General features: G+C 43.7%; 1 protein-coding gene and 1 long non-coding RNA gene across 3 annotated transcripts; one reads left to right on the forward strand and one right to left on the reverse strand.

Moving 5' to 3' along the window:
* Positions 1 to 5,868: 5,868 nt before the first annotated feature.
* RPL7L1 (ribosomal protein L7 like 1) lies at positions 5,869 to 10,917 on the forward strand. The gene is made up of 7 exons (XM_082849114.1): positions 5,869 to 6,123; positions 6,726 to 6,834; positions 7,504 to 7,667; positions 8,798 to 8,935; positions 9,606 to 9,715; positions 9,849 to 10,063; positions 10,484 to 10,917. The coding sequence occupies exons 1-6, from the start codon at positions 6,083 to 6,085 to the stop codon at positions 10,055 to 10,057; spliced, it is 771 nt and encodes a 256-aa protein (XP_082705240.1). The 5' UTR covers positions 5,869 to 6,082; the 3' UTR covers positions 10,058 to 10,063; positions 10,484 to 10,917.
* A 3,871-nt stretch (positions 10,918 to 14,788) lies between these two features.
* On the reverse strand, positions 14,789 to 27,140 carry LOC309968025. Of its 2 annotated transcripts, none has more exons than XR_014326555.1 (3): positions 26,869 to 27,140; positions 26,479 to 26,613; positions 14,789 to 16,039 (listed from the first exon to the last, which is right to left on the reverse strand). It is a non-coding gene; the product is annotated as an uncharacterized lncRNA (long non-coding RNA). The 2 variants fall into 2 exon arrangements; XR_014326556.1 differs by lacking the exon at positions 14,789 to 16,039 and adding an exon at positions 20,422 to 20,684 and having other exon boundaries at positions 20,800 to 26,613.
* Positions 27,141 to 27,507: the final 367 nt, after the last annotated feature.

Below are 27,507 nucleotides of genomic sequence, written 5' to 3' on the forward strand. Positions count from 1 at the left end.
ACAGCCAAAGATTTGGGAAAATGTGCAACTGTGATTGTCTTGATTTTGCAAAGAGGAATGGCTGCTTTTCCCAGAAGAAAAGGGTAAGTAAATGTCCAGTGGGAGTTCTGTTATTAAATACCATTACCAAAGAATACCCCTGCCAGTGAGGGGGTAGGATTTTAACTGATCAGCCTTTCTGAATTACAAGTTAAACAAAATTGGTCAAGGAGAAAGTTTAGTCATGAACATCTCCGCCCTCCCTCCCTGCTCCCCTCACATGGGCCCTTAACTGAGGAAGGAAAAATGAGGTCATTTAAAAGTTAGATAAATGTGCCTCAATCTGCAGGAATTTTTCTTTAATCGTTACATTTCTTTTGTTTCTGCAGGAACGAGAAGGCTAAGGGATAGGTAAGAAATGAAAAAAATAAAAAACTATTTTACATAAAACTTATTCCAGAATTAACATGTTTCTCTTTAGATTCACACGTTTGACCAAATTGTAACCTTATCTGTAAAATCAGCCCCACTGAGCCCGTTTGAGTTCCTGCCCTCACCAGTGTGACTCTACCCAAATTGTTAGGGAAACTAACAGAGGGGTAACTTCCTGGCGTAAGGGTATAAGACTCCTTAAATTTTCCTTCGGGGCCTAGAATTTATACTTAGACTCCCTACTTTATTTTATTTTATTTTTATTTTTTATTTTTTTATTTTTTATTTTTTTAGACTCCCTACTTCATGGTTTAATTGCTCTCCACTACCACCAATAAGGTAGTAGCAGTCAGGATATCAAGATTCTTCAGTAATCGATACATAAAGTGGAAGTTGTCCTCATATAACTAACAGAAGTTAGAATAATTATGGCTAGAATAATTACATCAGTGGATGGATCCCTTAATGTCTTTTACAGTGGTGTCCTGCTGTCAAGCTTCTCTCCTTGCTAAGGACAAATGTGTGTCCAACATGACACACATTTGTCTTGCCCCTCTTCAGGCCATTGCAATGGGTGTGCCCCATGAACAAAGAGTTAGAAGGATCATCTGACTGCTCGATCAGGATCAGAGTCTGTGTGTTCCGCAGAGGCACACCCAGAGGAAAGACCAGGCACCTTCTCCTAGGATGGTTAAAGCCCTCAGGCCTGTGTACAGGAGGCCATGTCCCAGGAGAGGGGCCCTAGCACTGCCTGGTGTGGAGAGAGTAGCCAGGGTTTTACTGGGGGGAAAGGAATGGGAAAAGAAAGAAACTCCAGTGTCTGGGGGCACTGAAACAGCATTGCTCAGGCAGGACTCGAGCTCTGCTGTCCTCAGGAGGGCTGAGCCCTGGATCTGGGCTCTGGCTCTGCTTCAGCCTTTGTGCTCTGAGACGGAGGATTCCTGGGTGTTTGGCATTAAGCACTGAACTATTGAGCAGTTTACAGGCGCTGTGCTAGACACTAGGAGTCTACAGATCATTCAGGTATGATTTCTACTCTCAGCTCAGTCTAGAGAGGAAACAAGCACACAACTAACTACATTTCAAGAGAGAAGAAACTGGGGCTAAAATTCTTCCAGATCGCCAGTTGGTAGAGAGCTGTGGCCTCTATTCCCGTGCCCCGCTTAGTTCCATGGTTCTTAGTGAAATTTCCTGAGGTATGTTTGAGAAAAAAAAGTATGACACTTTTCACAGGAATGAAGATAGAGGAATTTTATAGTGTTAACTACGTGGAGAAAACTGGTTCAGCGGACACACAAATTGTAGAAGCACATTTGCAGTATAAAGTGGATTCTGTAATGTAAACAGCCTGTATGTACACCGCTGCAGGTAAAAGGCCTGTATGAGTCCCTCATCTATATTCCTTTTAGGCATGTGCTGGAGCCTGGCCTTTGAAAACACTTTCAAAGGTGAGATCCTTAGGGAAAAATCGTGTCTGTGAAGGTCAAGGAAAGCAGTACAATGGGGGGTGGGAGGCGGGCGGGTGCAGAAGGTGCCTTTGGCAGCAGAATCTGGAAACAGGTCCCAGGACTTCACCTAACCCATCATCAGACACCTTTGTGCAAGTTACTCTCAGCCTCAGCTTCCTTGCAGATAAACTAGGAAGACTTGTCCCGACCCTCTTACTTCTTAGGGTGTAAAATGAAGCCTTACTGAAGAAGTGTGGAAGGTAGGAAAAGCTAATGTTCCATTATCCCCGAAATAATTGAGAAGAGGTTTGGGTTTTTTCCGTTTTGCATTTATTCTTACCTACTGCACACTGTCTCCTTCCTACCCTAGCTCTCCTGTGTCTACCCTCGACCCTCGGAAGGCTGCTGCCCTCCAGCTGTTCTCTCCTTTTCCTTCTCACTTTTGCTCCCTTTGCTCGTTTTGCATCAGGATCAAAAGCTGTTGTCCATGTTGTCTTCCCTGACTCCAGGCTCATCTGGCTGCTCTTCCCACTTGCCTCCTGGTAACCCACATCACTCTCTGAGGAAGCAACAAGGAAAACTTGAAGCAAAACGACGTCAACTGCAAGAAGGGTCATAATCCAAGAAAGAGGTTTGGGGCAGATGGGAAATTGCAAATTGAGCCCCCTTTTCGGTGTGTGGGGTGTGGTGGTTTTGCCTTACCGAGAAGGCATGGATTCCAAATAATCCCCAAATGCAGACAATACTGAAATAACTTATTGTGGGATATGTTAGGAAAGGGATCCTGGAGTCAATTCAAAGAACCACAAAATGTTGGTCCTGAAAGGAGTCTTTAAAAAAAAAGTATAGTCAAGTGGTTTCTAAAACAGGCAAATCACAAGAACCTAATTACCCAGAGAGCGCTTTCTTAAACTAATATGTAAGTGATAAACAAAGGCAAAGCACAACTGTAAGTCTTCCTCCCATTCCAGGCCCCACTCCCATTTCCCAAAAATAACCCCCATCAACTCTTTCTTGTACATCCTTCCAAAACTGTTATATACAAGTACATCTATAGCCAAGAAACAAAAACAACAAAACAACTGGGAACCACTCTCTTAACACCCTATTCTCTTCTGTATCTTGCGTTTTCAAATGTAACCAAATATCTGCAGCTTTATAGTCAGGATTCTTTGGTTTTAAGCATCAGAAACCAGTCTGCTTGGTTAACCAGCATAAAGGAGTTTTATAGGAAGGATAAAAATTAAAGGGAAGATTGAAGAACTTAAAGGCTTGAGAGGGACTTCCCTGGTGGTCCAGTGGGTAAGAGTCCAAGCTCCCAATGCAGGGTACCCGGGTTTGATCCCTGGTTGGGGAACTAGATCCTGCATGCATGCTGCAACTAAAGATCCCACATGCCACAACAAAGATCCTGCGTGCCGCATCTAAGACCCAGCACAGCCTAAATAAATAAATAAATATTAAAAAAAAAAAAAGGGCTTGAGAAAGATAGGAATAAGAAAACTCCAAGAGGTCTTAGTAGGTGGAAATCCTTAAAAGTCTCCTCCTTTGGGCTTCCCTGGTGGCGCAGTAGTTGAGGGTCCGCCTGCCGATGCAGGGGACACGGGTTCGTGCCCCAGTCCGGGAAGATCCCACGTGCCACGGAGCTGCTGGGCCCGCTGAGCCTGCGCGTCCGGAGCCTGTGCTCTGCAACGGAAGAGGCCACAACAGTGAGAGGCCCACGTACCGCAAAAAAAAAAACAAAACCGAAGTCTCCTCCTCTTCTTCCAACATCACTCTGCTGAAGATTCAAAACCTGGAAGAGAGGGTCTTATGGAGAAGTGGGAGGAGTTGAAAAGATTTTCCAAAGACCCCTTCAGTTTATGTATTGGGAGGGCAAGTGTGTTTGGATTAGATACCCCACCCTCCGAAGACTATTCAATGAGGGAGCGATCAGTCCAAAAGAGAAATGGATGGATGTCGGTGGGCAAAAAAATAAAAAATACTCCCCATCGAGATTTCGGGACACAAAGACCTACCTCACTCCATATAATTGCATGGTCTTCCATACATTTTTTAACTATTCCCTAATGATGGACAACTGAAATGGTCAAGAAAGAAGAGAACAGAGGCCTATGAGGACAGGCTAAAAAGAATAAGATTCTTGAGGCTGTAAATGGCCCTGCCCCATTCTCATTCAGGAATGTCAGTTAAAAATCTCATGTCTTGCCCAGGGCCCAGGGCATATGCTCAATGGTCAGTAAGCATGTTTACAGTTAGTGAACATGTTTGGGTTCAGGAGGACTCCGTCTCTTTTTTCTTTGGATCAGTCTGGTGGAACGATGGCTTTCACACTGAGAATAAGTGGTCTTCTAGCACCATCTGCTGGCATTGGAAAGCCTTTCCTGAATCCCCGCCTCCGAGTCTTTCAGCCAGGAGTATTGTATTGTTAATACCTCTGAAATACCTTCAGTAGCACAGAACCTACCTTTTATCTGTAGACAGGGAAGTTACAAAATGTTTACTTTTTTTGCTTCTTGTTTACTATTTAATGGACACTTTACAGTTTGCCAACCTTTCTGTTTTTGCCTTTCCACAAAATAAGACACATGGTGAGGTGCTGAAAGAGCGAGTAAAAATGAGGCTCACGCCATAGCCTGTGACTCTGAAGACTATGTAGACCTTTGACATTTATTCATCAGCTACTGAGCTCTGCGCAAGGTACTGTCTTTCTGGTTGAACTAATTACATAGCACATACCAATACGATGCCTTGAGCTTAAGATGGTTAACAAGCCCCTGCAGGTGCCCATTGTTGTCAGAGGTGCTGTAGAAGATTCAGAGAAGTATGTGACAACTTCTCAGCCTCCAGAGAAGCCAGTCTAATCAGGAAAAACAAGCCAAACAATACAGGATAAAGTCTGTGGATATGCCTGTAAGCACTGTCAAAATATGACATTGCCTTAGACCTTAAGAGAAATATACATACTGTGCTAGACATTTGGCAATGCCTGGAAACAGTTTTGTTGTCACCACTGGGGTGGGGATGCTACTGGCATGCAGTGGGTAGAAGCCTGGGATGCTGCTAAACATCCTACAATGCACAGGACAGCCTCTGTTACAAAGAATTGTCTCGCCCCAAATGCCAATAGTGCCGAGACTGAAAAACCTGTGCTAGACTCTTAGGATCAGTGATGAGCAAGGCAGGCATGATCTCTGCTCTCCTAGTATCATGGCGAAGAAATGTTAAAAATATAACAACTTGCCGAAGGAATTCAGAAGGATAGAGCCTACTCAAGAACTCTGCTGGTCACAGACGTGAAGTATCCCCATCACTTTGAAGCATGTTTAAAGTGCAGAATAGCGACCCCCGCCCCCTCCTGAATAAAAAATGTCCGTTTTAACAAGATCCTCAGGTTACTCCTATGCACATTAATGCTTGAGACGCGCCTGCTCTAGAGGTTTCAGAAAAACACAGGACGGGACTTTTCATTGTTTTATGAAGACCGGGAAAGAAGGAAGCATATGGCAGGTGGTTAAGAACTATATGAGGGAAGGTCCTGACTTGGTAAGTTGGAATTTCTAGTTTTCGGTTCAGCACCAATAATAATTAACAAAGTGTTAACTGCTTACTGCCAGACCTTGTGCTAAACGCTTTATATGGAGTAGCTCATATAACTCGCCTAAGGCTATAGCAAGATCCATCATTATGTCAATTTAATGGGTAAAGGAAACTAAGGGACAGAGGGATTAAAGAACTTGCTCAGGGACCCACTGACGGAGCCAGGCCGACAGAATCAGAGTTGCCTTTTTTCACCGTCCTAGGTAGTCCATACACAGCTCCACCCACACGTGAGAGCCAAAACCATAGCCCCAGCTCTCCCCACCCAGAAAAGGAAACGTGCAGCCCAGCGAGCGGAAATTGGAGGAGCAGCTCCCACCCCCACCGGAAGTCGGTGCATTGTAGGAAGCGTTTCGTTGTTTGTTTACACCGCGGCCTCCAGCGTTATGAGAGTACAGCTGGAATAAAAAAGGCTGTGTTTTGAAGATAACACGGCTCTAAAAAGCTTCGAAGCGGTGCGAAGGAAGCTTTGTGCAACTTTTGGCGGGAATCGGGATTAGCAAAACCTCAGCTGTTCACTGCCGCTAAAACGTCCCGGACCGCCCCTCCATGGGCTAGAGTAGACGTCTCTATGGTCGAGTAAACAGAGAAGTTTCTCTCTTCCCCACGCGGTGGGGCTGCGCATGAGCAGTAGCCGCAGAGTTGGAAAGATGGCGGAGGAAGAGTAAGTTTTGGGGGCTGTGAGCCGCTGGCTTGGCGTCTCGAGCATCCGGTGCCATCCACAGTGTTTATTTCTCGGTGGCGGAAAATAAGGATAATTGTGGACTGAAGGGAGAGAATAGGAAAGGTTCCAGATTACAGAGGGAGGAGTAAGGAGCCGTAGGGGTTGGGTGGGTGGGTGGGCGGGCGGAGGGGGCTGCAGTCGAGTTCGGGTTACCTCAAGGGGAGAGGATTGACTTTTAGGCAGCGGGGCTGGAGAGTGGGTTACTCCAGCCTGGCTTAAGTGTTACCCCTACAGATGGGTCTGCACCCGTCCCAGCCCCACGGGGCCGAATCTCATCGCTGATGGTGTCTGTAAAGCTGTGGCACTAAAAGCTCTGTTGACGTATATGAGGACCAGCGGTTAAGGGGTTCATGACTTTTTAAAAGGTTTTGGAGACGAGGGAATGTGAGAGGTCTATTTTGAAGACTGGAGCCAGAAACCACAGATTTCAGAGGCGCCTCAGTCCTTAGTAATTTGAAGACAGTAATGTTTCCCGAAGCCTCGGAAATCCATTGAAGATTTGTTTACTTAATACTATCGTTTGTCTCCATTTTCTGTGTCAGGCCAAGAAAAAAGATCCCTTTGGTTCCAGAAAATCTCCTGAAAAAGAGGAAGGCTTATCAGGCCCTGAAAGCCACCCAGGCAAAGCAGGCGCTTTTGCAAAGGAAGGAGGTAATGGTGGAGAACCAGGTGGAGGGCATTAGAATTTGTATTTGATGAGTTTTATCCAGCATGTGTTGAACTAGATTTGGTACTGACAGTCTCTTCTCCTATCGGTTGGATTATGCAAGGTATAGGGTTCTTGTCTTTGCTTAGCAAATACGTATCACTTTCAGCGAACCAAATACTGGCATAAAGTTGTTAAGGAAAAAGTGAATGGAGAGTTCCAGGTTCATACCAAGTGACTTGAGAGACCAAACATGCTTGTGTACCTGAAAGAAAACTTTTTTAATATACCAAACGATTTTTGCTATTTGCTGAATGTTTTTGGAGAAATACGTATTTTGGAGGCAGGTAACAAAAGAAGTGTGAGCTTTATGATGCCTAACAGTGTTAGGTTCCATAAACACTTGCTGGTAAACATTGGCTGACAGCACGTAAATTAATTGGGTTTTTGTTTATTTAGCAGGGACTTTTCCCAATAAGTTCCCAAGTTTTCTCAACAACACCTTCACTCGGGTACTTTGGTTTTCCCACTATATAGGAATAGAGAATGTTTGTCTGCGCCCCTTTCCAGAACATAGGGGGAAATAAGCTTTATCAGTAGTGACTAATGAATTACTGTTGTGGAAGTAAAGATGACTAGAGGCATAAAACGGTGATGGTTTGCCTTCTCTGTAGCAGAGGAAAGGAAAAGAGATCAAGTTTAAGCGACTAGAATGGTTCCTACATGATTCCTGGCGGCAACTACGTGACAAGGTGCGACTCAGACGACTAGAAGTGAAACCTCATGGCTTGGAAGTGCCAGATAAACATTCCTTGGCCTTTGTTTTACGCATCGAAAGGTAGGGAACTTGCTGGATTTCATGAGGCTGGGGCAAACTATTGGTTCAGCTTTAGACCCTTTTCAGGGACATGAGATAGTAGGCCTTAAGCCATTAATGCAAGCTATGCTAGGAATTCAGGGTTGAGCAAAACATAGATTTTGTCTTCAAGATTAGGGAGACTGAGCTTAAGCAAACAGACATGAGAATACACTGACTGCTTTGAGGATAAAGTGCTGGATGTGGGGACAAGGGGCCCTCGGTGTGGTGTGTCATGGTTTGGGACACTGGGAAGCAGGAACTTGAAGGTGAGACCTACAAACATGAAAGGGTTGGGAGGCGGCTTTCCAGGCACAGATGGAAAAAGTCCTGAAGTGGGGGATCAAGGCATCTTCTAGGAACTGAACCAGGGTCGAGTGGATGGAGCATGTTCAGTGCTGGGGAGAGTACAGAAAGCTTTTTCCACGTTTAGTGATACCTTACCTATTCCTATCAGCACATACAGCTCTGCCTCTGTTTCCCTACCCAGTCACCTGTGGGTTTTAAATATGTACGAGTCTCCTACCACTGACATAATCTCTTTCCTGGACTATCACATCAGCTTTCTAGCTGGGTTTCCCGGACTCTGGTGTCATGCGCCATTTTGTTTTATATGCTCCCTCAGTGATGGCCAAACAAATCTGATCATGTCTCCTTTATTTAAAATCTTCCATAGTTTGGTTTTTTCTGGGGTTTTTTTTTTTTTTTTTTTTTTTTTTTTGGCCCTGCTGTGTGGTTTGTAGGATCTTAGTTCCCTGACCAGGACTGAACCCAGACCCTCGGCAGTGAGAGCTTGGAGTCCTAACCACTGGACCACCAGGGAAGTCCTTAAAATCTTCCATAGCTTTTAATGCTCACAGAAGCAAGCCTGGCTTCCTTAGCTTGATGTGTTCAACCCCACACACACACAAATTCAGGGATCATTTCTGTTCCCTTAGCACCTCAGGTATTGCTCCACATAGCATGGAAATGACCTGTTTACATAGCTGCTTCCCATTCAGTTGCACTTTGTAAGTCACGGTCTGTGTCCTACCCTCTGGGTGCCCAGTAGTGGCAGACATTTCATGGGTGCTTGCTGGACAGAGCCTGACTTGCTCTGGTGTTCATTTCAGGATTAATGGGGTGAGTTTACTGGTGCAGAGGACCATTGCAAGACTTCGCCTGAGTAAGATTTTCAGTGGTGTCTTTATGCAAGTAACTCCTCGGACCATAAAAACGCTTCGTATAGTGGAACCTTATGTGACCTGGGGGTGAGTATGGATTTTTGTGTGAATTCACATGTTTGAGAAGGTTGAGAACATTGGGAGGCACAGGGTACTGTCCTCCATTGCTCATGTTGCCGTGTCCAGGGGACGTTTTGCTGCGACCACAGTCACCAGGAATCAGCTGCCAGCCTTGAGAGTCTCAGAACACGGGGCGGGTAGAGCGGGGGTTCCCAGAGCGGCTGACAATGGTCTGAACAGGGCTGTGGCAGGGCTTGGTCAGCGTAGGCTAAGGCTGAGTAAGACGAGTAGAGGACAGATTAATTCTTGGAATCTTGAAGCAGAGCTAGGTAGTATTCCTTCAAACAGTAAAACCCAAAAAAGCCTTGGATTTCATTTCAAACTCTTGAATAGGGTCACTTAAGGCCAAAGTCCTAGACGATAAGCCAGGACGTATTTTTGCCTGGAAAATGAATCTTTATTTGGTGAGCGTTTGTATGCATAAATTTTAATTTCTAATTACATAGGGCCGCTTGGGTTTTTCACCTGAAGGAGGTGAATTTCCGAGCATCCCAGCTGCAGCATGTTGCAGGACACGTTGGGGAGGGGGGTTGGTAGAATCCTTAGCCAGGCTGCTGGACTGTGTGGCCAGTTAATACAGTGTGCCTGGTGGCCGTGGGGAGGTGGCTGAGGTTGTATTTTACTCTGCCACACATAGATTTCCAAATCTGAAGTCAGTTCGGGAACTCATCTTGAAACGTGGACAAGCCAAGGTCAAGAATAAAATTATCCCTTTGACAGACAACACGGTGATTGAGGAGCACCTGGGTAAGTGAACACCTTAGGAGTCGGAGCAGAAAGAGTCCCAAGAACCTGCCAGAGTGCTGAGCTCTGGCATATAAGAGCCTCACTGTGTGTGCTGGGAAAATGAATAAAGGAATCTGAACCTTATGTTTCTTAGGGAAGTTTGGTGTCATTTGCTTGGAAGACCTCATTCACGAAATTGCGTTTCCGGGGAAGAATTTTCAGGTGATCTCAGGATTCTTGCGCCCTTTCCAGCTCTCAGTAGCCCGTCACGCTACCAAGAATAGAGTGGGCTTCCTCAAGGAAGTGGGCTCACCTGGCTATCGAGGTGAACGCATCAATCAGCTCATCCGGCAGCTGAACTAAACCCAGGTAAGGCAGGGCTGAAAACTGCCCTTGGGCTGACTTTGGATGGGCTATGCCTTGCCTCTTAAAAGATCTTTTTGCATTTACGAATGTATGAGAATAACTCGGGGTAGGGGAGCTGGTATTCCCAAGTCTAATGGATGGAGATACTTGGAACAGTGAATGCCTGGCTAGGGCATGGGGTTTTGTGTACCCCAAGAGTTACAGGATAGAAAACACTGACTAACCAGAAAACCTTCTGTTGCTGTGGTCATTTACCTGGAGGTGGAGAGAGAATAATATTGAAAACTAATTTCAAAAAGGACCTGAAGATCTAAATCATCACTTGTTGAAGGAAAGTTAATTCTTTGAAATTGCTCTTTATTGTGATTACTCTTAGGTGCCAAGTTGCATTTGAATTAATGAAATTGTGTTTTTCTTTCTCAGCATATCTGAAAGCACAGTGCATTGGAAGCATGTGTTTTTGTTTTATGGAATTGTTACCCAGTATCTTCAAGCAAGATTATTTTCTGCTGTATCTTCAGAAACTGGAGGGGGAGGGTCAGAGAAAAGATGGTGATGTTCAGGGCAGGCACTTTTCATCCCACTTCAGTTCCAAGAAAAAGTTCCTGTGTGTTTTCTGCAAAGACCGCCGTCCACCTCAAACCAGCAAAGGACTTGTGCCATGGAGGAGGGAGTCCTGTTTTATCACACCTATCCTGGGATTTAATGTTGGTGAACGAACAAATACCCACATATGAATACAAGACAGCAGTGGACCAGGCCCAGGGGCATATCGAACCTGGGGTATCCAAGGGCCTTGTTTTAGAAAGAACTTGAAATACAATTAGAAAGAAGCGCACAAAAACAATGCCCTGTTGTCTGCTGTGAGTCTGTGTTCTAACTTCCCTGACGGCTTAGTGAGCTCTCCGACTGGCTGGCTCTGGGTGTATCTGGTAGCTTCCTTATTATCATCTTTGCAGCTGGCTTAGTGCTTTTCTCTAGCTCAGGATTTTAACCGACTCTTGGATCTATGCGAAGGGAAGGACCCTTTCCCCAGGAAAACATGCATACACTCCAGTTTTTTTCTTGGAAGTTTAGGGTGTTGGTAGATCTTTCTCAGGGACCCAGTCATCTTATGTGAAGAAGTCCTGCACTACCAGGATTGGTCACATGGGCTCGGACCTTGCTAGTGTCCTCTGGTTCTGTGCCCTGTGGAAGACCAAGGCTTACCAAGGTGGCTTTTTTCCCTTCAAGCCAGTGGGTGTTTCCTATTAAGAACATGGTGGTACATTGCTGAGCCCCTGTGCCTTTAATCAGTTGATCTAAAAAAGAAACAAAATTTTATTCGAGCCAAATTTGAGGATTATAACCCAGGAGGAGCATCTGACAAAGCCCTGAGAACTGTTCTGCCCATTAGAAGTCAAGACACAGTTGTATAAGCTTTTTGAGACAGAGGAGGGTTGTACATCAAATGACGTATAATTGACAATTTACATAATCCAGACTTGAGCACCACGTGACCCCTTATCAAGAAGGAATTTTACCCTTAAGGAATTGTTGTCTTAGGAGAATGTTTCTCTTTATGGTTGAGTGGAAATTTCTGCTGATGGGGAAGGTTTGGTCAATGCATAACGCAGATAACACAGCACACAGTGGTGGGAGAGAAGAGGCCAAAGGGCACAGATTTTTGGTTTAAATTTTTCTTGTCTTGCCATAAAATGTGTATCTTACAGTTTGCCCCTGTTGATCATTAATCTTTTGACAGAAAGCATTAGGTGACCAAATGTTTGGTCCCTCAAAGCTAGGGGGCTGCTTGCCCACCTCAGTGTCTATCATGTCCCTTGATGCCGGGTCCCAGTAGCCCGGTTCTCTCTTTTAGAGGGTTATACTGGCAGAATATTTGTCAAGGATTGACAGCCAATTCCAAGTTGTCCAAAAAGGTACTTAAGCCAGTTTTCCTTGCATGTACATTGTGTATGTCCATAATTTTATAGAAAACTATAGATGTGACCTATAGTTCCAAGTCATTCAAACATCATTATCTTAGTAGGAGCAAATGACACAGTGTGAAAGGCAAGAAACTATCACCTTGTAAGTTCCACAAACTCATTTAAATTGGTAGGAGGAGGAACAATGTTATTAGCAAAAGTTCAAGCCAAAATTCTGGACCAAACCATTTTCATAGTATCAATACTTCCTCTAAACTGGGAGAGAGGGTTGTTCCCAGCAAAAGTTTGACTCCTCATGGGTCATGAGGTGAATTAATTATCACGGCCAAATGGTAGTACCATTGGAAAACTGATAGAAACCAGTGTGCCTGCACTAAAGGCAGACTGACAGCTTGGCAGGAACTATTTCCAAGGCTGCCTGTAAGTAAGTGACCAAGGGAAACCAATTGTGAATCTCCCTACTGGGGAGAGCCAAGGTCATAAACCTGTTCCATAAATCCACTGGTTCCCGTTAGGAGCTACCTGATACTCAACATCTAATATAAAGGATTATTTATGGCCAGAACAGGCAGCATTAATTAGCTGGTTAAAGGGGATCTCACTGGGCTTCCTGGTAATGAAATGGTTAAGAATCTACCTGCCAGGGCTTCTCTGGTGGCGCAGTGGTTAAGAATCCGCCTGCCAATACTGGGGACTCTGGCTCGAGCCCTGGTCCAGGAAGATCCCACATGCCATGGAGCAACTAAGCCCATGCATCACAACTACTGAGCCTGTGCTCTAGAGCCCGTGCTCTGCAACAAGAGAAGCCATCGCAATGAGAAGGCGGCGCACCGCAACAAAGAGTAGCCCCTGCTCGCCACAGCTAGAGAACGCCCGCGCGTAGCAACGAAGACCCAACGCAGCCAAAAATAAATAAGTAAATGTATTAAAAAGAACAAAAGCGAGTTTCAGTTCATTCAGGAGAGGCCTGATACGGTCCCTTCCAACACGGCTGCAAGGAGTCTTTTTTTTTTTTTTTTTTGTGGTACGTGGGCCTCTCACTTTTGTGGCCTCTCCCGTTGCGGAGCACAGGCTCCCGACAAGCAGGCTCAGCTCAGCGGCCACGGTTCACGGGCCCAGCCGCTGCGCGGCATGTGGGATCCTCCCGGACCAGGGCACGAACCCATGTCCCCTGCATTGGCAGGCGGACTCTCAACCACTGCGCCACCAGGGAAGCCCAAGGAGTCCTTTATCTGATGTCTTTTCCAATATGAATAATGTCCTGGTTGCAGCTCACGGTGGATCTGATCTTCATCCAAAGTTAGAGTACTGTGATAGCCTTCAGAAACAGTGTCCTTTTAATTAAACTTTGCAAGGAGCTATCTGAGAAGTGAGTCTTAGCCAGTAAATGCCTGAATTAACAAAACTAGAATATTCACTGAAACAATCTTTTTCTTTCTAAAGTTAACCTCATTTCTACCAAATATCTGGTTAACTGACCATATAGCTAGCTATAAATGACAAAAGACTTTAAGAGTCAAGGTTAAAGAACTTGATTACAATGCAATTGAAAAGAAACTTGGTTACTGCTGTGACATACACTAAAATTATGACTGATATCACTTACCAGGACATACCAGAATTTTGGGAGTTCCACTTAATTTCTAGAATGTATATATTAATAATGTTTACACATATGACATAAACTAAAGTTTTATCACCATCTATTTAACTGCTCCCCATTTAACATACCAAATATTCCTCTCTCTGAGATGGAGAGAAAACAAATATTTTGAGGTGCTCCAGGGACCCTTTGGAAAACCTCAAAGTTAGAGGTCAAATGACCTTCATTTAGTATTTGATCTTTGGAAAGTTTGTCAAAAATATCAAAAAGTTATGGGCTTCCCTGGTGGCGCAGTGGTTGAGAGTCCGCCTGCCGATGCAGGGGACACAGGTTCGTGCCCCGGTCCGGGAAGATCCCACGTGCCGCGGAGTGGCTGGGCCCGTGAGCCATGGCCACTGAGCCTGCGCGTCCGGAGCCTGTGCTCCGCAACGGGAGAGGCCACAACAGTGAGAGGCCCGCATACCGAAAAAAAAAAAACAAAAAAAAAACCAAAGTTTTAAAACACTTGGTCAAATAGAATCACAGGTCACTGTGAAACAATATCAATTCACTTAACCAGCGTGACGATAAAAGTTCTCAATAGCAGGGAATTTCCTGGTGGTTCAGTGGTTAAGACTCGGTGCGCACACTGCCAGGGCCCCAGGTTCGATCCCTGGTCGGGGAACTAAAATCCCATGAGCCAAAAGCATGGCCAAAAAAATTAAAAACTTAAAAAAAAAATCTCAATGGCAAATACAGATCACTTAAACACAAAGAAACTCACAATCTATTACCAAAAGCAGTTCAATATTTTAAGAAAACTTTGTCCTCTTAGAGGACCAAATTCAGGTTTTATACTACTTTACCTTTAAAACATTTCCTTGGGCTTCCCTGGTGGCGCAGTGGTTGAGAGTCCGCCTGCCGATGCAGGGGACACAGGTTCGTGCCCCGGTCCGGGAAGATCCCACGTGCCGCGGAGTGGCTGGGCCCGTGAGCCATGGCCACTGAGCCTGTGCGTCCGGAGCCTGTGCTCCGCAACGGGAGAGGCCGCAACAGTGAGAGGCCCGCGTACCACAAAAAAAAAAAAAAAAAACATTTCCTTAATTAAGTTCAATCTTATCTCAGCCAATTTTGACCACGCACAAAACTCTCAGTGTTCCTTTTCCACAAACTTTCCACAACTTTCTGTGTCTATTCAGAAACAACCAGCTCTAGGACAAAACCTTTTTTCCTTTAACAAAATGCATTTTCAATCCTCATACCTTCTTTGCTGAAAACACACATCCTACTTCCTTGCATACTAAAATGTTTCCCTTATAATTCTTAACCTTAAAACCTTAATTTTTCTCTGGAATTCCCTGGTGGTCCAGTGGTTAGGACTCCGAGCTTCCACTACAGGGGGCACAAGTTCGATCCCTGGTCAGGGAACTAGATCCTGCATGCCGCACATGGCGCAGCCAAAATAAATAAAAATGGTGTTTGTCATATCAGCACTTCCTGATTGACAAACTTATGCTTATGCTTTAGTTTTCCTCTTCTAAGAACGTAGACCTCCCCAGCAATTAATGTTCCAGAATTTTATCCTGTTTGAAATGACCCAGATAGTGAATGAATTCTCATAATTTACCTTGGTTTAGTTTCAAGTTACCAAAATCTGCAGATACTAACCTTTTTTTTCTGGCTGCACCATGTGGCTTGCTGGATCTTAGTTCCCTGACCAGGGATTGAACCTGGGCCTCTGGCAGTGAAAGCACAGAGTCCTAACCACTGGACCACCAGGGAATTCCCTGGTTCGACTTCTTTTAGGTGGCTCAGTTTCTCCCAGTGACAGCCTAAAACCATCTTGGGTGCTCGGAACACTAGGTGATCAGCCTCTGTCACGCCGCCTGGACGAGCAGTACTTACTTAATGACTATAATGGGGTTTCCCTATGGGACCGCTACACATCATGAAAATTGATCCTCAGACACTTCCCAAAGATCCTCAGTCATCTGAGGATGGCTTGTGGCTGGAAGGAGCAAAATGTCCCTTTATTCTTTGGCGCTGAATAATTCAGTCTCTGATTTCACTAGCAAAAGTTTTGTTCAGACCATATATCAACTCTTTTTTTTTAAGCCAAATTTAACAAAACCCCAGCCACATGTTTCCCTGGGCCTCTTGCCCAGACGCCCTAGGTGCCTAGGAAATGCACCGGTGCCCCTTAAGACTCTAAGTCTTAAGTGAAAACCAGCTCAAATAAAATTTTTAGGATCAACACCCAAACAATGAGATCCAAATATCAGGAGAACCCACCAAAAACACCTGGGGAGTGCTGAGAAGCAGGTGGGGCTCAATGGGCCCACACTGGCACCAAGCACTTGTTCTGCATAGACTCCCGGTGGCCTCTGGCAGGAGTCTCTGATATCCTGCTGACTATCCTGCTGACTATATCCTGCTGCATATGTCGATGAAAAATTTTAATCAGTCGATCTAAAAAAGAAATGGAAAATTTTACTCGAGCCAAATTTGAGGATTATAACCCAGGAAGAGCATCTCACAAAGCCCTGAGAATTGTTCCGCCCATTAGAAGTCAAGATACAGTTATATATGCTGTTTGAGACAGAGGAGGGCTGTACATCAAATGACATATTATTGACAATTTACATAATCCACATCTGAGCACCATGTGACCCCTCATCAAGAAGGAATGTTACCTTTAAGGAACTGTCTTAGGAGAATGTTGCTCTTTATGGTTGAGTAGCAATTTCCGCTGATGGTAAAGGTTTGGTCAACGCATAATACAAGATACACAATGCACAGTGGTGGGAGAGAGGAGGCCAAAAGGCAGAGAAGATTTTTTGTTTCAATTTTTCTTCTCTTTCCATAAAATATGAATTTTATTTCACAGTTAACTGGCTCAAGAGTGAACCTGCCAGGATGAAATGTTATAGATATTACTCTTATACTGTAAAGCATTGTGAAGTCAGAGTACTTTAAAATGATGTATCAAAAAGTCACGGGAGGGCTTCCCTGGTGGCGCAGTGGTTGAGAGTCCGCCTGCCGATGCAGGGGACATGGGTTCGTGCCCCGGTCCGGGAAGATCCCACATGCCGCGGAGCAGCTGGGCCCGTGAGCCATGGCCGCTGAGCCTGCGCGTCCGGAGCCTGTGCTCCGCAACGGGAGAGGCCACAACAGTGAGAGGCCTGCAAACCGCAAAAAAAAAAAAAAAAGTCACGGGAAAAGAGCAGTTGAGTGTGGAAGCCCCAGGGTTTATATCCCAGATCTGTCGTATACTAAATATGGAAATGTTTCCACTCTTGCCTATAAAATGGGGCTAATATAGTCTAGCCTGACTGCCTCCCATGGTTAAGAGTATTAAGCAAAACAACAGTTTTTAACTTAGAAATCTATGTAAAGGAAGTTTTAAAAATTATGCTCTTCTGTATTGTGTACCATGTTATATACCATTCCCTGAACAAGTTATGGGACTATCCTTTTTTCTGGGGAAAATTAGTCCTATTAGTGTGTGCTAATGTGGGATCACGACAGTCAACGTAAATACCTGATATGTTCTAGGTGTAGGGAGAAAAGACCTAGTTTCAGGAAACAATAGTAGGTGCAGTGAGTCATGCGGCTGATTTAAAGAGACTGACTTTACAAGGTAGTTAAAACTTCTCCTTGAAAAAAAAAAAAAAAAAAAAAAACTTCTCCTTGGCTCTAGAGCCTCTAGCCCCTTGCCTGACCCAGCTGGTTCTTAGAGCCTAAGGTTCTAGGGGTTGTTGTTGACTGGCTCTTTTTTATGCTTTGAGATTTCATTCGTTGTCATTCTGGGGCCAAGTTTTTTCATCAAGCCTTGTTTTTCACTGCCTATCTGGAGAATGGCTGTCTGAAATAAAAATGCCACTTGGATCCCAAATTCACTTCCACAACCACCAGAATAAGCTGAATCGGGAGATAAACACTAACTTCTACACTCCTAAGAAATCGTTCCCAGTTGGTCAGAACCGTTTAGTGTGTCCTAAGTAGCATTTTAAAAATAAAAACACATCTATGCACTGCAAGTAGTAAAGTATGAGATTTGTTTCAATTACATATAAGGACTGAAACAGGATTACATTTTTTTTTCTTTTTTTTAATTGAGGCTCACTGTCTAGAGATACAAATACAAAACAACCACAGTGGGGCTTCCCTGATGGCGCAGTGGTTAAGAATCCACCTGCCAATGCAGGGGAAACAGGTTCGAGCCCTTGCCTGGGAAGATCCCACATACCGCGGAGCAACTAAGCCCGTGCCCACAACGGAGCCTGTGCTCTAGAGCCCGCGAGCCACACCTACTGAGCCCACGTGCCACACCTACTGAAGCCCTCGTGCCTAGAGCCCGTGCTCTACAACAAGAGAAGCCACTGCAATGAGAAGCCCGCGCACGACAACAAAGAGAAGCCCCCGCTCACCGCAACTACAGAAAGCCCACACGCAGCAATGAAGACCCAATGCAGCCAAAAATAATAAATTAATTAATTAAAAAACAACCACCACCACCACAGCGATGCTCCAAGGAGGCTTAAGTCCAGCTGACAGGTGGTGGTGAATGCACAAAAGAGAAACAGCAGTGGCCAGTATCCAGGGTCCTAGTCTATGCAGGACACAGTCACACCCTCCAGATCTCAGAGTTATATCGACTGAAAGATGCACAACCTAAAAGTTGAGAATTAAGTTTTATTTGGTGGACTTTCTGAGCACTCAAGCCTGGGAGGCAGCTTCTCAAGACAGTTCTGAGAGGCCGCTCCAAAGAAGTAAGGGAGCAGCCTTTACAGGATACACAGGAGTGCTGCAGCAAAAACCAGGTAGTCAGAACATCAAAAGATGACTGTTAACTAAAGAAAACCAAACATCTCAAGTTAACGAATTTAACACTTTTCTATGTATGAGAAGATGCAAGAGTATGAGCTTACTGAAATCATTTCTTTGCTATGTACCTTAGCGGTCCAGGGCCAGGATCCTGTTCTTTCCCTTCCTGAGTCCCCTCAGGGTGCGCCCTTCGGGTGGCTGCAGTGGCTGAGGGCTTGGCAGTGGCAGCCCGTTTGTCTCTCCTCGAGTTCCCTCAGGGCTCACCGTCAGGGGCGTTTGTAGTGGCTGATGGCGTGATGGCTGCAGCATCCTTTGTTGATATGGCAGGCAACATTTTTCACCCACAGTGCTTCCCCTTAGTAATAAAATTCGACCAATATTTGGGAGACATTTCATGACCAATTTTGTCCCATGGTGCTAGGAAGGCTCATTCCTAGATCAGGCAAAGATTCTGCTGATAGCCTACTCGATGTGTTAACTTTTCTTGGATTAGGCCCTGTTGATAATGTAAAATCCTCTGGATCACCTGTCTTACTAGTCTATTATGATCCAGGAAATGTTTTCCCTTGTTGCTTCTTCTCATATCTAGAATCACACTGTTACAATTATTGATCTATTTCCTCAAGATGTTTAGCCATCATTAATTTTGTTGGAGACCTGGTTACACATTGGGTAATGCAAGAGACAATCTTATAAACTAGATGGGATACGTAATAAAGCTAGTAACATTAATAAGGTCATAGTACAGCAGAGAGAAACACAAAGCATAAACAATCTGGAAACAAAGAGAACAAATTAAAACAATGATTAGTATAACTAGTTGTAATTTGGTTGTAATAAACCATCAAGTCCACAGGAGACCCAGCTGGAGAAGCCAAATTCTGTAAGGACTAGGTAGAGTGAAGAAGATAAATGATTCATCTTTGTTTATAAAGGTATACTTTATCAACTTTTTGTAGGTCATAGCATAAGAGGAAAGGTTTTTCTAGAAAACAAAGATTAGAAGCCAGGATATTACAGAAAAAGTCATAAAATTATAAATCATGTTTATCAGTTCATTCAGTCCCATGTAATTAATTTCTGATGATCTGGATGAAGTGTTCAGGTTTTCCATTAGAGTTTTGCAATTTGTTACCTAGTTCAGTGGTATGATCCAAAATTATCAGAAACTTATATTTGTCAGAAACCCTTTTTATGAATTTTCTTGAAGATTTCCATTTTATAAAAGCTTCAGAGTAAAACAATGATTGTCTATAAATGACAAGACTTAAATGGCATGGTTAAAGATCTGATTACAAGGCAACTGGCAAGAAACTTGGATATTTCTAAGACATGTAACATTTTAAGATAATAACTAGAATTATGACTGATAACACTATACCAGAGCATATCAGAATTTTAGGAATTTCACATAAATTTTGGAATATCTATAACATTTATCCATGCCATATAACTAAGGCTCATCTCCAATCATTTGACAATGTTTCTCAAGTAATTTAACATACCAAATAGGCCTAATTAGTTTAATAATCCTCTCTGAGATGTCTTAGGGTTCCTTTGAAGCATCCCAGAGGTAACCAGAGGTCAAAAGAACTTTTGTTAGAATTTGATATTTGGGATATTTGTCAGAAATATTAACACTTGGTCAAATAGGATCACAGGTCACTGTGAAACAACACTCACTTAACCAAAGTGACAAAAAATTTCAAAAAAAAAAAAAAGATCACTTAAAGGCAAAAAAGCTCACAAAATCTGTTACCAAAAGCAGTATTTCAAGAAAACTTTATTCTCTTAAAAGAGAGAACCAAATCCAGTCTTGCACCAGTCTACTTTTTTTTTTAATTTTCTTTTTTTTTTTTTTGCAGTACGCGGGCGTCTCACTGTTGTGACGTCTCCCGTTGCGGAGCGCAGGCTCAGTGGCCATGGCTCACGGGTCCAGCCGCTCCATGGCATGTGGGATCCTCCCTGACCGGGGCACGAACCCGTGTCCCCTGCATTGGCAGGCGGACTCTCAACCACTGCACCACCAGGGAAGCCCCAGTCTACTTTTAATAACAAAATCCATTTACAAAATTAAATTGAATCTAATATGAGCCTGACCATGTATAAAACTCCTTTTTCAGGGCTCCCTTTTTACAAATCTTCTACAAGTTTCTGTATTCATATTAATTTGTCCCTTTTTTTTTTAATACAGAAATAACCAGCTCTAGGACAAAATCATTCTTTCCCCTTAACAAAATGTACTTCCATTCCTCATACCTTGTTTTGCTGAAAGAAGGGTCCTAGTCTATGCAGGACACAGTCACACCCTCCAGATCTCAGAGTTATATCGACTGAAAGATTCACAACCTAAAAGTTGAGAATTATGTTTTATTTTGCTATTTACTACCTTCTTTTGCTACTTTCCTTGCATACTGAAATATTTCCCTTATTATCTTTAGTAGTTCTAATTACATACTACAATTTTAACTGTTAAAAACCTTAATCTCTGGGCTTCCCTGGTGGTGCAGTGGTTGAGAGTCCGCCTGCCGATGCAGGGGACACGGGTTCATGCCCCAGTCCAGGAAGATCCCACATGCCACAGAGTGGCTGGGCCTGTAAGCCATGGCCGCTGAGCCTGAGCGTCCGGAGCCTGTGCTCCGCAACGGGAGAGGCCACGACAGTGAGAGGCCCGCGTACCGCAAAAAAAAGAAACATAAAAAAACCTAATCTCTAGCACAAACCAACAAGCAGCAAGTAATTATAAGCTGTTTGTCATACCAGCATTCCCTGATTGGAGTATCCCATAACCTCTAGAAACATATAAAATAATTTCTTTCCTCAATGTGGTACAAGGTATGTTTGTAATAAACCCAGACATCTTTAGTTTTTCCTTTCCTAAGAAGAATAAAGTGATTAACTTTAGACCTGTTTAGCAATTAATGTTTCAGCATTTTATCTCATTTGAAACGACCTGGACATTCAATAAATTCCCATCATTTAACTTAACTTAGCAAAACTCAAGTTACCAAAAATCTAGAGAAACTATTTTAGACAGACATACCCAAGATATAATTATTTCTAAAAGAGTTCACCTGAAAACTCCTATCTCATTTACCTTCATTTTATAACTTATGAAAATATTATCCTACCACATTAATTTGTTGCTGTTGACAAAGTCTGTAACAGAAATAACATGAATGCTGGGCTTCCCTGGTGGCACAGTGGTTAAGAATCCACCTGCCAATGCAGAGGACACAGGTTCAAGTCCTGGTCCGGGAAGATCCCACATGCCGTGGAGCAACTAAGCCCGTGCGCCACAACTACTGAGCCTGCACTCTAGAGCCCACGAGCCACAACTACTAAGCCTGTGCTCTAGAGCCCACGAGTCACAACTACCAAACACCGTGCGCCTAGAGCCCGTGCTCCACAACAAGAGAAGCCACCACAATGAGAAGACCGCACACCACCAAGAAGAGTAGCCCCCACTCACCGCAACTAGAGAAGGCCCGCACACAGCAACGAAGACCCAACACAGTCAAAAAAAAAAAAAAAAAAAGACATGAATGTATTAACCTTTAGTAAACCTAGGTACAATACAGTAAGACATGTCTATATTAATTAAGTCAGTGAGCTTAAGCTAGCTTTAATACCAGATGTTATACTATATATAAAACAGTTAACCAACAAGGACCTACGTATGGCACAGAGAACTATACTCAATATTTTGTTTTCCTTTATAGGAAAAGAATCTGAAAAAGAAAAAAAGTATATATATAAAACTGAACCACTTTGCTGTACACCTGACACTAATACATTGTAAATCAACTATACATCAATAAAAACATTTTTAAAAATGAAATGTTAATATTGAATATTTCTTAGATCACATAAACCTGAAATTCATTCTGACCACTTTCTTTTATATTTAGAAATATTTAGTTTGTAACACCTTACTTTTAAGTTAATTATATAGAGCTTTCTAAGTTTTAATTTTGATATTTCTAGAGGTATATACTTCTCATAATATCTCATAATAATGTACACACAGACACATAAACAGACAAAACTAGAAATCTCATAGCTTCACTTTAAAACTTAGTTATTGGGAGGAACTGCGCAGAAGGGGAGAGGCAACATGTGGAAAGGAGGGCCTCTGGATTGTGGAGTTCAGCAGTTTGGGGCCCAATTATTGAAGACAGCTGTGAAGCCACACACTCCTCTGGGTTCTCCGGATCTTCTGCCTCAGTTGCAAGCACCTCCTCCATCAAATGTCTTCAAATTCCTGAGAAACTGGAGCTCACTAGTGAGACTACAGACAGCCCTACTCAGTCACCCTGGTGTTCACAGTACCACAGACAACTGCTAAAATCCCAACCAGAGCTGAGTACCTCTGCAGAGTTTTTCGTAGAAGATAGACCAATGCCTAATTTGGAAATAGACAAGGAAATTGAATTAGACAATGAGGATTACTGCATTAAACAAGAATACCTGTTATGCAAAGACCATAAATTATTCTGGGTGACGCCGAGAAACTCTGCAGAGTTAGCCATAATAAAGGTATCTTCTCAACCTGTCCCATGGGATTTTTATATCAACTTCAAGTTAAAGGAATGTTTAAATAAGGAGTGTGATAATTTGTGTCGCTGGTATCAATACCAAGATGGCTGTATCGTTTGGCACCAATATATAAACTGCTTCACCCTTCAGGATCTTCTTCAATACAGTGACTTTATGACCCATGAAATGACAGTGTTGATTATTTATAACCTCTTGACAATGGTGGAGAAACTACACAAAGCAGAAATAGTCCATGGTGACTTGAGTCCAAGGAGTCTGATTCTTAGAAACAGAATCCACGATCCCTATGATTGTAGTAAGAACAATCAAGCTCTGAAGATAGTGGACTTTTCCTACAGTGTTGACCTTAGAGCACAGCTAGACGTTTTTAACCTCAGCGGCTTTCAGACTGTACAGATCCTGGAAGGACAAAAGATCCTGGCTAACTGTTCTTCTCCCTATCTGTTTGGTATAGCAGATTTAGCACATTTACTATTGTTCAAGGAACACCTGCAGGTCTTCTGGGATGGGTCCCTCTGGAAACTTAGCCAAAATATTTATGAGCTAAAAGGTGGTGAACTGTGGAATAAATTCTTTGTGCAGATTCTGAATGCCAGGGATGAGTCCACAGTGTCTGTTCTGCGGGAACTTGCGGCAGAAATGAATAGGGTGTTTGACACCACATTCCAAAGTCACCTGAACAAAGCTTTATGGAAGGTAGGGAAGTTAATCAGTCCTGAGGCTTTCCTCTTCCAGCAAGATATGCAGTCAAGATTCTCACAGATTCCTGCCTAAAACCAATGGTTGTACTGTGGAACACTGGACCTGTATACGCTATGATTTAATATAGGTACACTACTAACACTTTTCTACTTTTTGATAGAAGTATATTTCTAGGTAACTGGCATTTTCTACTCAGCAAGGTACCTCCTCTTGGCCTTGTCTAACAAAGAACTGTTTTATTCTAAATGGATTCCGTATTAATGGGTACCTTGTTGTCATTTTTTAAACATCTTTATTGGAGTATAATTGCTTTACAATGGTGTGTTAGTTTCTGCTGTATAACAAAGTGAATCAGCTATACATACACACACATCCCCATATCTCCTCCCTCTTGCATCTCCCTCCCACTCTCCCTATCCCACCCCTCTAGGTGAACACAACCTTGTTGTCATTTAACGCATTTGTCTCAACTTTTCCCTGTGCTTTTCCCGTTTGTAATTTGTGACCTGTACCCTTAAGCCCACTATGTATTTTGTAAAGAATAAAATAGTATTTGTTAAAAAAAAAATTTAGTTATTGGGAGTTCCCTGTTGGTCCAGTGGTTTAAGACTCCAAGCTTCCACTGCAAGGGACGCAGGTTTGATCCCTGGTTGCGGAATTAAGGTCCCACATGCTGTGTGGGACAGCCAAAAAAAAAAAAAAAAACCTTAGTTATGAATCAGTTATTACAATATAAACTTACTAGTTTATAAATAACACTTGGAATGAATTAAATTTGCTTGCTCAGATTACTAAGCCTTTACTATTTATGGAAAAGACTTAAGATTTGTATTTGTCCTTGATAAACCTTTAAGGAGGCTATGAATTAGATTTTGGCTGAGGGAGACTTTCCAGCTGCTTGAGTTTAAAAAGGCCACTTTTTCCTTTTTTTCTTCCTTAGTTTCAGGTTCTTTCTGATTGAGTTAATTAGGCTCAGTCTCAGGTTTCTGTGGGCTGTATTTACATTTCTGTTGTCAAGATTTGCAAGACAGGGACTCCCCTGGTGGTCCAGTGGGCTCCAAGGAATTCAGGCGTTTTTGTCAATCTTTTAAGCTGATTAATTGGCCTGTTGCCCCAAGTAACTGTTGGTCAAGTATCTCAGTGTAATTCTTTCCAGCCCTTTAAATATATATTTTTAAACTGGGGTAAATACAGCAGACTTGTTTGGGGCCCTTTAATGCTGGTAACCAATAGTGCGTCCCTTTGGCCCATCCAACCTTAGGTAGTTTTGTATCAAACCTTTAATTTAATCCCATTAACATCTGTTTTATTTATTCCATTTTTAAGTAACCACCTTAAAATTTCCAACTTGTTGGGAAAAAGTCCCTAGACTTTCCCTTCACTTTTTTCTTGTTTTCCTGTTAATCAACCTAATTAAAATTAATTATTCTGTTTTTATTGTTATCCATAAGACCCATTGAGGGGAAGGAGAGACCACAATAAGGCTTCCCAAACCATTTTTTTGGGGGTGGGGGGTTGTTTTAAACTAAGGGAGTTCTTAGGTTAACCATTACATATATTTTTCCCACCTTTTTTTTTCCTCATAGGTACTAATAAAACAGCTAGTTATAATGAGAACTCCCTAAAACTTTACCAATTCAGAGTTTTCCCAATTTAAAGGCTTCATCATCTGGCCATTAATAAGATGTATCTTAATAGTGACTCAAACCAATAAGACGCAAGAGGCATTCCCCACAAGAGAGTGTGAAGGCTGCTGCCTAAACAAGATCCAGAAAGTTTATTCCCAAAAATAGTCTAAGAAAGTAAAGGCCTTTGTTGTACAGGCTGACGCAATGAAGGTTAAGATGGCAAAAAATCCCCGAGAGTTGGTACAGCTAGACAAAAGACTGCTCAGAATCCCAGTCTATTCGATTGGCTGCCAAATGTACACCATATGTGCACCTTTTGGATGGCAGAGACCAAGTTCTCAAAAGCCATACACGCAAAAGGCTGGAAGAAGGTCAAGTAGAACATTTACATCTCAAAGACACAGGAAGAGAAATGAAACTTCTCCCGGAAGGGCTTTTATTTGTTTTTGTTTTTGTTTTTTTTAAGGTCAGAATTTTGAAAAGATGTTTTTATCAAGCCGGCTTTTTCTAACTTAACTGCGTATTCAATAAATGAGCCCAATCTGAGTCATTTTCAGGGTGAGATTTCCTCTGACTTCCAATTAAGTAGGTACTTGCAAGTATGAGCTCAGTACATTCATGAATCTGGCTGGAGTGTTAATCGGAGGTTGGTTTTCTGATGCCCTTCGTTTTTGTTTGAGAGAATCTATTTCCCGTTTTAAAGCTGAATTCGTCGGGGATAAAATTTACTATTGCACTTTTATCCTGACAAATTCTTATTAAGGTAGCCCATTTGAGGAAAACATCGGGTCACCCTCTTATCTAAACATTCAGCCCAGACTGCTCAGTACTTTTTTTTTTTTTATTTGGCCGCGCGGTGTGGCATCTTAGTTCCCTGACCAGGGATGGAACCCGTGCCCCCTGCAGCGGAAACGCAGAGGCTTAACCACCGGACCACCAGGGAAGTCCCCAAATATCTTTTCAACTGAGCAAATCCAAGTGTCTTTCAACCAGGTTCCCCCAGTATCTTTCAGCTGGGGGGCATTTTCTTCCAGTGTCTTTCACAACTGGGCTCCCCTAGTATCTTTCAACTAGGGAGGTCACTCCCCAATGTCTTTCAACTGGGGAGCCAGGCATCTGCTAGACACTGCCAAATAAAACTCAGGATAATCAACCAATAATCAGGAGATCCAAGAACCAGGAGAGACTCACCCAAGTTCGTATGAACTCTCCAAGGAGGCGGATGGGCACAAGAGGCCTCTGCCAGTACCAAGGGTCCGGTTCCTCGTAGAGTTCAGGCGAAGAGAAGTCTGCTCTGGTTCCCTCCATGGTCACCAAAACTGTAGACTGAAAAAGAAAAAAAAAAAAGCAAAACCTCAAAGTTGAGAATTATTTTATTTGGCAGACTTTCTGAGGACGCAAGCTCAGATAGCTCTGAGGGACTGCTCTGAAAGATAGATAGGAGTTCTGCGACAAAATCAGGTAGTCAGAACATCAAAAGATTACTGTTAATTAAAGAAAACCCGACGTCTCACGTTAGTGACTTGAGCTTTTTTCTGTGAACAGGTAGATGCAAGAGTCTGGGCTCACTGACACCTTTGCCTTTGATATGCGCCTTAGCTATCCAAGGCCAGTATCCTGTTCTTTCCCATCTTGAGCCCCCTCAGGGTGCGCCGCTGGTAGTGTCTGCAGTGGCTGAGGGCCTGGCAGCCGGCGGCCCATCTGTCTCCATCCTCGGTTCCCTAGGGCTCGCCGACGGGGCCGCAGCACTGGCTGACGGCTAGATGGCTGCAGCGTCCTTTGCGGATAGGGCAGCAACATTTTTCATTCACAGCTGCAAAGGACCTCGAGCCTCAGGAACCCACTATGTGCCATCTAGGAAGGCGCTGTCGCAGTCTCCCCGGAGCCAGGTTCTTCCAGGAGGGTCCTCTGCCCATAGGGAGGGTCGTCGGGCCTGTGGCCCCGGGTCTGGAAGGGCGGCGCGAGGGCGTCGGCGGAGCCCGAGGCCTCCCAGGGCTTGGGCCTCCGCGGGAGCCGGGACGCCGTGGGTTCGCCGAGGGTCGCCACGACGTGGCGTCTCTCCAGGCCGGGGAGTCCCCGGCCCTCCTGGACCAGCTGAAGGAGCTGAGCCAGGGTCACCGAAGCTGAGGCTGAGTCCGCGGGTTCAGGAGCCGCGCCAGCCCCGCTCTGACTGCCGGACGGCTCCATGGCTGACGTGAAGCCTGAGCGCTTCCGGGAGGG

The sequence above is a fragment of the Leucopleurus acutus genome (assembly GCF_964270905.1).
Source record: "Leucopleurus acutus genome assembly, chromosome: 10".
NCBI lineage: Eukaryota > Metazoa > Chordata > Mammalia > Artiodactyla > Delphinidae > Leucopleurus > Leucopleurus acutus.